This window comes from Lactuca serriola, chromosome 5 (assembly GCF_051521515.1).
Source record: "Lactuca serriola cultivar US96UC23 chromosome 5, Lser_US96UC23_V15, whole genome shotgun sequence".
Lineage (NCBI taxonomy): Eukaryota > Viridiplantae > Streptophyta > Magnoliopsida > Asterales > Asteraceae > Lactuca > Lactuca serriola.
In genome coordinates, this window is record NC_136412.1 from 79,334,547 (window position 1) to 79,346,345 (window position 11,799).

An 11,799-nucleotide genomic window follows, 5' to 3' on the forward strand; every position below is an offset into this window, starting at 1 on the left:
ATGTTTCAAAACCCAATATCATAATAGAAAAAAGTAAAATATAATCCTATATTAAAAATCAACAAAAATATATTCTTAATGTCATAAAATAAAAACCAATAATTTTTTAGAATTTAGAGTTTAATTTTCTCTTTAGATCACTCATGACTCATCGTTAGATAATCTTTTGTGTTTTTATTACCTATTAAGATTGATTTTAACGGTATAATTTGGTACTAAATTTTGTGGACTTTCATCGAGATAAAATCATTACATTCCATGATTTAATAATACAGTGTTGTTTCGTTTTTACAGATATAACAACTTAATACAAAAGTGAAAGTTAGTCCTAACTTTTCACCAACACTAACTAATTATATCGAATTTAGCCAATAAAATATTATTATTATTTGTTACTTTTATAATAATAGTTTAGTAGTTAAAATGATAAAATGATGAAAACTAACTCATTATATCGAATTTAGCCAATAAAATATTATTATTATTTGTTACTTTTATAATAATAGTTTAGTAGTTAAAATGATAAAATGATGAAAACTAACTCATTATATCGAATTTAGCCAATAAAATATTATTATTATTTGTTACTTTTATAATAAGAGTTTAGTAGTTAAAACGATAAAATGATGAAAACTAACTCATTATATCGAATTTAGCCAATAAAATATTATTATTATTTGTTAATTTTATAATAAGAGTTTAGTAGTTAAAACGATAAAACGATGAAAAGATGTGTTTTTTTATATGTTGTCCTAACATCAGAATTGGGTAACTAGGAAAAATGGTTTTTTGGGTTTTTATTACCTATTAAAATGGATTTTAACCTTATAATTTTGTACTAAATTTTATGCGTACTTCTAATTTTGTACTAAATTTTATGTGGACTTCATCTAGAAAGTTATAATTTGTTCATTTATATCTATGTGACGCTATAGTATCCAATATAACTGTTTTAATATCCACACCAATGGTATAATCTTAACCCAAAATATAAACTATCCGATACAATTAAAAGACAAATGACCTAAACAGCAAACTAAATATTATCAGTTGTCATTTACGACATTAACACTTTCTTATGCTTAACCCTAAATAAAAGTGAACGAGCAACTATTCCAAAAACGATATCAAAAACTAAATAAATAAGCCACTTAAAACCATTTTATTGAAAGCAATCTCATAAGTCATAATTTATTATTGTTTCCAAAATTTAACTACATGTCAACATAAAAATCCCACAAACTTTAACAAACAAACACCAAAATTTTTTAAAACTTCAAAGAAAGGGAGTTTTGGGATCCCATTCTTCTCTTCCTTAGCCTTTCTGCAATGATGAAAGATAACTCAAGGGATTGAGAAGCATTTAGCCTTGGGTCACAATGTGTGTGGTATCTTGAGCTTAAATCATCAAATGTCACTGTGCGGGACCCACCAACACACTCTGTCACATTCTGACCTGTCATCTCCAAATGAATGCCACCTGGATGGCTCCCTTCTTGCTCATGAACATCAAAGAAAGCTCTCACTTCCGCCTGTTTCCACAAAAAAAAATCGTTACATTTTTTACTTAAAAAAAATCGTTACATTTTTTACTTGATAAGTAAATCGATAAAACGATAAAAAAAATAATTTGTGGTTTTGTAATTGGTCAAAAATATCAGAATTAGGTAACAAGGAAAAATGGTTTTTTAATTGGTCAAAAAAAGTACAATGGATTTATTACTAAAGAAAATAAATCGACAAAAAAATGAGGAAAACACAAGTGTACTTTTCTTTGTTTTATCTTTAGTTTATACGTCAAGTTGCCAACTACCAACACTAGTAGTGGGAAAGGACATGATAGTCTTTTTGACTTTTCAGTCATACTTTTTGACATAAAGCGACAAAGAATTCAGACTCCATTCAAGGAATTTAGATATCCTATCAAGTATCAAGAATATACCCTTGATTTTTTTTTCATAGAGCTTATCAAATTTCCATCTCCTTTGGTAATACCAATTTTACCCCTTATATATGAAACAATAAAGAAAATCCACAAAGGTCATTTTCATTTTTAATATTCCATTTCCCAGAAGGTTACTCCTTGACTCCTTGTTGACCAGAAAGTCACTGCTTTGATATTTTAGGTTAATCTCATAAAAGACTTGACTTTATTTTTTGCCTCAAAAAAACCTTATATTTTTTCATTTTTTCCATAAAAACCCTCAACTTTGTCTTTTTTCTGAAATAAACCCTCAACCTTCTAACTACTTCCAAATAAACCCTCAACTTCTATAGTTTTTCTCAAAAAAAAAACTCGCATTTTACAATTATTTTGGAAAAAAAAACAACTAAAAGGGCGAGATCGGAAAAAAATGAAAAAATACAAAGTCTTTTTCAGGCAAAAAAAAATAAATTTGAGGTTCAATCCGGAAAAACACAAAAGATAATCCTTGATTTTAAACAAATTCTTAGCAAAATTACAAATCAATTTCATTTTTTCTTGCGAAATCCCAGATAAAGTCCCAATATTTTGGGTCAGTTTACGGTTTATTCCCAATTTTTAATTTTTGAACAGAAAAGTCCTGATTATTTTATACTTCGCCCAAATTAACGAAACAGTCCTTATTTTTTTTCAACAGAAAATGACAGATTATCGTATCAATTTAGATAATCGGGACTTTTCTGCTCAAAAAAACAAATATTAGGATTAAACCGTAAACTCGCCCAAAATACCGGAACTTTATCAGAGATTTCCCTATTTAAAAATACTACAAGTGTAGTAGTAACATGATTATATTTATACCTGTATTCGTATACTGTTTTTTCACTTAAAAACAATTATTAATAGTGATTAAAATTTATAAAAGGATGAGAATTGTTACCAAAATGGAATCAAAGGGGCGTGTTTTAAGGCCAGATGGAGCTTTTATGGTGTTTCCATGCATTGGATCACAAACCCAAGTCACAACTTGTCCAGCTTGTCTCACTGCTTTTATCAATGGTGAAAGCTTCACTCTCATGTTTTCAGCTCCCATTCTTACAATAACTGTAATTCTTCCTGGTTTGTTATTAGGGTTTAGTATGTCAACAAGCTTAACTAGCTCATTTGGATCCATCTTTTGACTCACCTGAAAAACAAAAAAAAATTACATTTTTAGACACCAAATTTGTAAAATACCAAAAAAACGTTACACTTGACAACAAATAAGCAACTTGTAATTTAACCATTACCATTTTTCCAAGTTACAAGGTAACGTTTGATTGATGCTTTCATTAATTTATCGATTTAGCCACTGAACTATTGATTTTTAGCTATGTAGCTACTAAACTATTATTATAAAAATATAGTTGAGTAGCTAAATCGATAAGATGATGAATGAAACTAGTTTGTATTTTACGGTTTTACCCCTATCAAAACCCAGGTAGCTGAGAAAATGCTCCTTTTAAACAGTTAGAAAAAACATAATGCTTTGATCACTACACAAAAATAGTCAAGTGTCTAAATTGATAAACAGTGAGCATACGCTGTGCGCTTTTATATTTTACCCTTGAAATTAGGGTTAATCTCATAAAAGACCTTATATTTTGTGTTTTCCAAAAAGTCCCTCAACTTTGTCTTTTTCCGAAAAAAAAAAAAAAAAAAACCTCAACCTTCTACATGCTTCCAAATACACCCTCAACTTTGTCAATTTTTTTTTTTTGGGAAAAAAATGTCTAAAAGGGTTAGATCAGAAAAAACACAAAATATAAAGTCTTTTATGAGATTAACCCTAAAATTAAAAGGGTTTGTTTGACATTCATGTCTAAATAAGGAGATAAATATATGATATGATGATGATTAGCAATATTGAATATCCAATACCTTGATCCCAAGTGGATTAGCAACGCCACGTAGGAACTCAACGTGGGCCCCGTCCAGCTGGCGGGTACGTTCCCCAACCCAAACCATGTGGGCGGAGCAATCATAGTAAAGGCCAGAAGTAGTATCAAGCCTAGTCAGCGATTGTTCATAAGGCAAAAGCAAACATTCATGAGATGTCCAAAAATCGGTTGTTGCCATGATAGGGTGGTCAATGGTCAACCCAGCAGCAGACATAAATCCCAAAGCCTCATCCACACGGTGTGCAAGCTCCTGATACCTATTTTATTTCAACAAAAAAAATAGCAATGTACTTTACTTTCATTTATTATTTATAGATAGCATCTTACTTTTGTTTCCACTTTGAAAAATTTACCTAATTATAGAAATGCCATTAAAAAATTTAAAACGTGGTTTTGTTAATAAAGCCAAAGAGAATATCTTTCCAACAATGAGCAATTTTGGACAAAAGTGCCACTTACATTTCTTTAAAAACTCCAAATTGTTCATCCTTACAAGTGGTTTTATTTTATTTCATTAGTGCAAGCATAATGGTTTGTTTGCAATGAAAATCCAAGTAAATGGGGATTTTGTCCAATATTTAGCAAAAAGTTTATGACCTCAAAAATCAAAAATGTAAATGAGGGGGTACAATTTGAATACCAAACAATGATTAAAAGCATATGCAAATGAATTGAACTTAGGGTTAAATGCATGTTTATCCAACAAAGTTTCACTTTCTCCCAATTTATGCAACAAATTCGTTTTTTTATTGAAGTATATGCCAACACCATTTCACTTTAGGGTCAAAAGATGCAATATTTTACGAGTTCCTGCTTAAAATACTGCATCTTTTGGTCCTTAAAAAAACAACTTTGTTGCATAAATTGAGAAAAAGGTGAAACTTTTTTGCATAAATTGAGAAAAAGGTGAAACTTTGTTGCATGAATTGAGAAAAAATGAATCTTTGTTGCATAAATTGATAAAAAAGTGAAACTTTGTTGCATAAATTGAGAAAAAGGTGGAACTTTGTTGCATAAATTGATAAAAGGTGAAACTTTATTGCATAAACTGAGAAAAAAGTGAAACTTTGTTGCATAAATTGAGAAAAAGGTGGAACTTTGTTGCACAAATTGATAAAAAGGTGAAACTTTATTGCATAAACTGAGAAAAAACTGAAACTTTGTTGCATAAATTGATAAAAAGGTGGAACTTTGTTGCATAAATCCATATTTAACCCTTAAATTAACTAAAAGCAATTTACTATTTTCTCCTTTCCATACCTGTCACCCTGCTCACTATTTGCAACAAAATCAAGATTCCACTGAGTGACTCTTTGCATTGCAGCATAACCTCCAGTGGCAAATGCCCTAAGAAGATTAAGAGTAGCTGCAGCTTGACAATATGCTCTAATCATCCTTTCAGGGTCTGGAATTCTTGATTTCTCATTAAAAGCATCACCATTGATGTTGTCCCCTTTGTAACTTGGAAGCTTTACCCCATCTTTCTCCTCATATGCATCTGATCTTGGCTTTGCAAACTGACCAGCCATTCTTCCAACCTAAAAAAAAGCAATTCATCATGTAAAGATCATATTATACATCTCCAATCTCATTTAAATGACAAGTTTTTAATCAAGAAACTATTGTGAAACTTGGTTAATCTTTAATGAAATTGTTTCAATAAACTTGTCATGTCTATTACGAAAGTTCACAACAATGGAACAAAGAAACTTCTTTGGAAGAAAGCTTGTGAATCTTGATTGATAGATTGTCACGTTATTCCAAACAAATTTGTAGAAATTAGAGCCTAATTTTTTATAAATAATATGTTCAAGAGTATACAAGAATCCAAAAAGATAACAAGTGCATCTATCAAGAGGAATAAACTAGAATTTGTTTTGAATTCCACAAAAAGACAAGGTAAAACGAATCAACCAGTTTATCATAAAGTAGAAGCTAGATTCAAGAGTACGATTCATGATTAATTATAAAGCAAACGTGTCAACAGAGATGATGAATTATCATGGTTACCTTAATTATTGGCATCTGTCCACCAAACATCAGAACAACACTCATCTGCAGAAGCAATCTGAAAGTATCACGAATATTATTAGCACTGAACTCTTTGAAACTCTCGGCGCAATCACCTCCTTGCAACAAGAACGCTTTCCCCACGGCGGCATCGGCAAGGCGCTCCTCCAAGTGCCTGGCCTCTCCGGCGAACACGATCGGAGGAAAGTCTTCAAGGGTTTTAAGAACAGCGGCGAGACTGGCTTCATTAGGGTATTCCGGAAGCTGTAAAGCTTTCTTAGATTTCCAACTGTCAATGCTCCATCTTGTCGGCGCAGGCGGAGATGGGGTTTTCGTAACGCTCTTGGCAGGCTCTGCAGCGTGAACGGCGGAGATGGGTTTTGGTTTCCGGTAGGAGTTGTTGGCTGGAAGGAGAGAGAAACTTGGTTGGTGAGATTGGTGGGGAGAAAGGTAGGTTTGAATGAGCGATTTGGAAGATAGAGTGGAGGAGTTTGAAAGTGCCATTGTTCTCTCTTTCTTTATCACTACCCGAGGTTGGTGTGTTTGTGTTTGTGCTTGTGTTTGTGAGAGGGCAAGAACATGAGTTATATACAAGGGAAGAGTTGGTGAGATTTAGAAGGGTCAAATTGAGCTTTGGGGTAGGTAGCCATGGCTGCAATTGAGTGGGGACAAATCTGGTGGGATGGTGAAATTCTATTTAATTATACTACACATGGGAATAGGAGTTGGATCTAGATATGTGGTCATTGACTAAGCATTCTACAATTAAAATTAGTAAAACTACACGTCTCCTTCAAATTTGGTCGATATCTCGGAGTAAAAACTATCTTTTTTAAATAGTAACCCGTTTTATATTAACATTGCAAAAACCAACAATTCAATCTCATACACTTCACACTTTTGATTCTTCTTGTTACCAGGTTTTTATTAAGCTCTATGTACCTCTTGTGTAGATCTTACTTGTGTCTTTAACCATGATAACATTGTCCGTGAGATTCTTTAAAGAACGATGTGGGGTTCCATCATATATATAGAAGCACTCTAGTCGATGTTTGAAATTTGACATGCCCCATAAATTGAAGGCTCGATGAGATTAGACGTTTAGACTATATGTGTGTTGATCCCTCATGATACTAGCTTGTGACTGATATACCAGGTGATATGTGTGGAGTCGTTTAATATGAAGAGATATGTGAGACCTTAACATAAGATGTGGTTGTCACTTGTTGATGTAAGACTCTAACATCATCAAAGAGATATTTTGTTTTCAACTTTTATTTGCAATAGTATCTTCACATTGCGGTTTGTGAAACTTGTATCAATCATAGTTGGACTAGTGAAAGTTGATGGTATCCATGTTACAACCCTTTACAATAAGTTATGACAGTAAAGTTCTCATCTTGTTGTAAAGTAGCCCTATGTAGTTCTCAATCAGCTTCATGAGTTCAACCTATTCACTTAACTTATATCTCACCAAGTTAGTGATCAAAACTCCATCTATCAAAGATCTATGATGTGTCTTTTGGGTCATGTATAATGTATAATGAGTTGATCTAGTAACTATTAGGCTTTGTGCACCTAACCTTAATGATTTCTCATAGCAAAAACCTCCTTGTATAATATTAACTTTTTTGTTCATCTAAACTAGTTTTTCCCTTATAGATAACACCTAAGAGTGTTAACCAAGCACTTTTCGTTGTTCCTTAACTGCTTCTTTAACAGAAAAATTACCATTTTTGGGCGCTTGAGACTAGTGGAAGGACTTTGGGCGCTCCGTTGGTGATGAGATTAGTGATTCGATGACATAGGACGACTTCGTAACTAGATTCCGAGTTGAGTCCAAGCCAGTGATTAAGATGCAGCCGCTGGTGAGGGAGTTCTAGGACCTTCTCCAGACTACTGAGACGGTGGCTGAGATCACCAAGATGTTCCAATAGAGGGCGTTATTGGTTCCGCAGTCTGTGGCAGACAAGGATATGAAGAAGGCGAGATACCATGAGATGTTGAGGAGTGATATTCAACAATTTGTGAGCTGATCCGGTTGAAGGACACTGGAGGATATGATAGCGAGAGCCAGAAAGAAGGAGATTGATCTTGAGATGGAGAGGAAGAGGAAGCCATTTCAGACTCAGGTTTCAGGGGGTTCGGGCAAGAGGCCTAAGGTATTTGATTCCAAGTCGAGAGGCCAACAGGGTCGGAGCAGCTATGGCAACTGCAGTAAGATGCACGATCGAGCGTGCAGGGTGGGTGGTTATGACTGCTTCAAGTACGATCAGACGGGTCATATTAGCAGGGATATTACTGCTACTACTACTACCACCACCCCAGTATCTGATCTGATTTTCTTCCATTGCAATCAAAGGGGCCACAAGAAGGCCCATTGTCCGAGTTTGACAGCAGTGGGACCAATGGTAGCACCCGGTCCAGCGACATTGAGGATCACTAATAGCCATCGGGGCAAGGCGGATGCGCCTATGGTGAAGAGTAGGGTTTTTCAGCTGACATCCGAGGAGGCTCGCACGACACCTAATGTGGTGACGAGTGATATTGCCATATTTATACTTATTTTTAGGCAATATTTAAGTACATTTTTATTAAAAAGTCGGTAATTTATTTAGAATAATGGTACTTATGAGCTTAAATGTTATTTACAGCAAAAAAGAAGACATTTTGAAGAAAAGGGGACTAAAAGTGTTAAAGAAAGAAACTTTGGGAATTAAAAGAGTAAAAGTGAAATAAAAAGACTATTCACGATGTGAGACTTAAAGGATTCACGACATGAATCGTTGGTTCTAGAAGATATGTACGCGGGTGAAGGAATCCTTGACGGGCACGGTTATCTACAACTCACGACGTGAATTTCTTACTATTCACGACAAGAATTTATGGATATCAGCAATTATATAAATCCTTGACCATTACGAATAGAGGCACCCTTGGGCAGAAGGAAGGAGTTCCAAAAGACGATTTGAAGCGAAAGAAAGGTTCTGGAAGAAGGTTTTCAACATCAAAAAGAATAAAGGTTTCTATTTTGGTTAAATAAGAACACGTCTTTCATTATTTTTAGCTGTGTTGGTTTAGTTGCTATGATGAGCAGCTGAATCTAGCTACTCTTGTTTAGCTAGATGAAGCTTTAAACTTATGAATAGTTATATGTTTATGGATTAAGTTTAGTTGGTAAAAATTGCTTGTGTTTGATTTGTATAACCTAGCATGCTACTGTTTGTTTATCTAATTGCTTGATTGCATGTTCTGTGTAGCTTAGTGACCATTAAACTGCATGAACCTGTTTACCTAATGATTTAGTGAACATTGGATTGTTAGAGCTAGGATTGACCAATCTTAGTTAGTAATTAGAATAAATAAGCTTAGCTGTGCTAGAGAACGTGTATTGTGATCATAATTGCGTTTATATAACAAATCTTACATAGCATATTTACATTCATAATTAGTTATGTGTTAATTATGTGTGAACATACATGGTTTGACATGAATTAGTTAATTATTGGTAAAGTTAGAACTAAATTACTAATACAACAAAAAAACCAACTTAATAATCCGTAATCATTAGCTAGCCATAAGGGAGAAGTAGATTCAAACTAAACAAGAGTGTGTGTTTTTAATTATTGAATTTGAATTTAAGTTCATCTGATCTTGTAAAATCAGGTAAAACCCCCTTTAAACTTGTTAAAAATTAGGTTAATTTAATAGTAAGTAAATTAATTAGTAACACCGTTCCCTGTGATCGACACCCGACTTACCCAAGCTATACTGTAATCTGACTAGGTACACTGCCTATAAGTGCATAGTTAGTTGAGTTTGTTAGGTTATAAATATTAAAATTAGTGAGTACTTTTGTGCACATCAAGTTTTTGGCGTCGTTGCCAGGGAACGGCTTAGATTATTAGTTTATTTAGTTGCATCAGATTAATCGCCCCTTTTTGTGGAATAAAATATGCAAAAAGGTTAATTGGTTATTTATTTTTGCTAGCTTAGTAGTTTATTTTTTTCTGTTTCTGTCACAGAGTTCACGACGTGAGTTTTAATAAACTCACGACGTGAAAGCTGAGATTTCAGTTTTTAGTTTTTCTTATTTTAGTCCAGTTTTACGTTTTTAGTTTAGCTAGTTGCAGGAGTTCATGACTAAAGGCTCAAACACACCCTTGGTGCCACCACTTGAAGATCCCGAGTCTGCAATTCACAAGAAAAAGACGCCCTTGCAAGAATTGAAGTAAACTTTTTCAAGGAAGTCGGGAAAGAAGACAGGAGAGTTAAGTTCATCCGTGAGGCACAAGAGCAATATTGAGCACTTGGATCAGACACCCGTCCAAACCGAGTCCGAATACGATACCGAGCCGGAATTTGAAGAACACACGATCGAACCTGAGAACGAGCCAAGGAACGAGATGGCAGCAATTGAAGAAATGTCCATGGGAGCTTATAAGAAGCGGATCCGAGAAGATGTGGGTCCCGGTTTAGTCCAACCCGCAATACCTGCCACTGCCACATTCGAGCTAAAGGGACACATATTGACTGCCCTGAAGGACATCCCATTTTTCGGGAAAGATCATGAGGATGCTTTTAAGCATCTAGATGAAGTCAATGACATTGTAGACTACTTCAATGTCCCAAATGTCAACAGAAACACAGTCTTGCTTAGGATGCTTCCCATCACTTTCAAAGGAGCTGCTAAGGAGTGGTTAAAAGCACTCCCACCGGGTACAATCACCACTTTGGCACAAATACGTGAGAAATTCCTGGACCAGTTTTGCCCGCCATCCAAGATAGCCAAACTCAAGAAGGCAATAGCCAACTTTGAGCAACAGCTGGGGGAGTTAGTATACGAAGCATGGGAGTGGTACAAGGGCTTGCTCAGAAATTGCCCTCAACATGATCTAAATGTGCAACAAGAGATGTCAATCTTTTATGATGGGGTCAACGTGATGACAAGACAACTCCTTGATTCTCAAGGACCTTTGACAAAGAAAAATCCAAGGGAGGTCAAGGAGCTAATTGAAGAATTCGCGAAGCATTCTCGCGAATACCACAACCCGAGACAAGAAGGAATCAAAGGCGGAGGAGGGTCCCAAACTGAAGAAATAGCAGCGGTCATGGCCATGCTAAATAATATGGACCGCAGGATAACACAGATGGACCAGTCGATACATGCCATAAGAGTGGGTTGCGAGAGATGCAGTGGTCCACACTTGACAAAGGACTGCAATGCAGATGAATATGAGAACAGAAAGGTTCAAGTGTGCTACTCTAGTGGGGATAAGTTTGATGAGGACTGGAGGAAACCGAAGAAGGAGTGGCTGCCATATGAGGAGTATAAGAAGCAAAAAGAAGAGAAGTATAGGCAGACAGGTCGAGGCCTTTATCAAAAGGAGCAGCCACCAGCCGAGAAGAAACCCGACCTAGAGACCATTTTAATGAAGTTTATGGAAGCTTCGGAAAAGAGACACGATGCCACTGATTCTGCCATTCTGGAACAACAAACTTTGATAAAGAATCAGCAAGCCTCCATCCATAACCTTGAAATACAATTTGGTCAACTAGCCACTCTAGTTCATGAGAAGTTATCCCCGAAAAATACCGAAACGAAGACCCAATCTCATGTAATGGCCATAGACACCGAAGAAGAAGCCATCTCGGAGTTCCTGGAAGCATTGGAAGAAGAACCACAGAAGCCCGATCAAAAGATGAAGAAGATCAAGCTCGAAAATCATGAAGCTGCTGAGTTCCAGAATTCACGACGTGAACCTTATATGTTCACGACGTGGGCCCGTCATGAACAGCAAAATTCTGCAGTTAGTTCGGTTTATTAGCCGCCTTTGCCTTTTCCTTCCCAAGCTACCCTTAGTCCACTTGAGAGAGAGCATAGAGATTTTGTCAAGCTACCCTTAGTCCAATAGACTTTGTAGT

At 35.2% G+C, this 11,799-nt stretch overlaps 1 protein-coding gene and 1 non-coding gene across 2 annotated transcripts; both read right to left on the bottom strand.

Annotated features, from left to right (window-relative positions):
* Window positions 1-1,135: 1,135 nt before the first annotated feature.
* On the bottom strand, window positions 1,136-6,531 carry LOC145052683 (phospho-2-dehydro-3-deoxyheptonate aldolase 2, chloroplastic-like). The gene is made up of 5 exons (XM_079000543.1): window positions 5,875-6,531; window positions 5,125-5,402; window positions 3,845-4,121; window positions 2,865-3,110; window positions 1,136-1,532 (listed from the first exon to the last, which is right to left on the bottom strand). The coding sequence occupies exons 1-5, from the start codon at window positions 6,376-6,378 to the stop codon at window positions 1,269-1,271; spliced, it is 1,569 nt and encodes a 522-aa protein (XP_078856669.1). The 5' UTR covers window positions 6,379-6,531; the 3' UTR covers window positions 1,136-1,268.
* Window positions 6,532-10,664: 4,133 nt separating this feature from the next.
* Window positions 10,665-10,771, bottom strand: LOC145055928 (small nucleolar RNA R71). The gene has a single exon (XR_013685473.1). It is a non-coding gene; the product is annotated as a small nucleolar RNA R71 (small nucleolar RNA).
* Window positions 10,772-11,799: the final 1,028 nt, after the last annotated feature.

Bases quoted from the DNA above. Each gene is read 5' to 3' on its own strand.
- LOC145052683 (XM_079000543.1), bottom strand. From the start codon at position 6,378: ATGGCACTTTCAAACTCCTCCACTCTATCTTCCAAATCGCTCATTCAA. The intron at 4,122-5,124 runs GTATGGAAAGGA...GAAATAAAATAG, and splicing joins AATAGTGAGCAGGGTGACAG to GTATCAGGAGCTTGCACACC. The intron at 1,533-2,864 runs GTAACAATTCTC...TTGTGGAAACAG, and splicing joins GCCCCTTTGATTCCATTTTG to GCGGAAGTGAGAGCTTTCTT.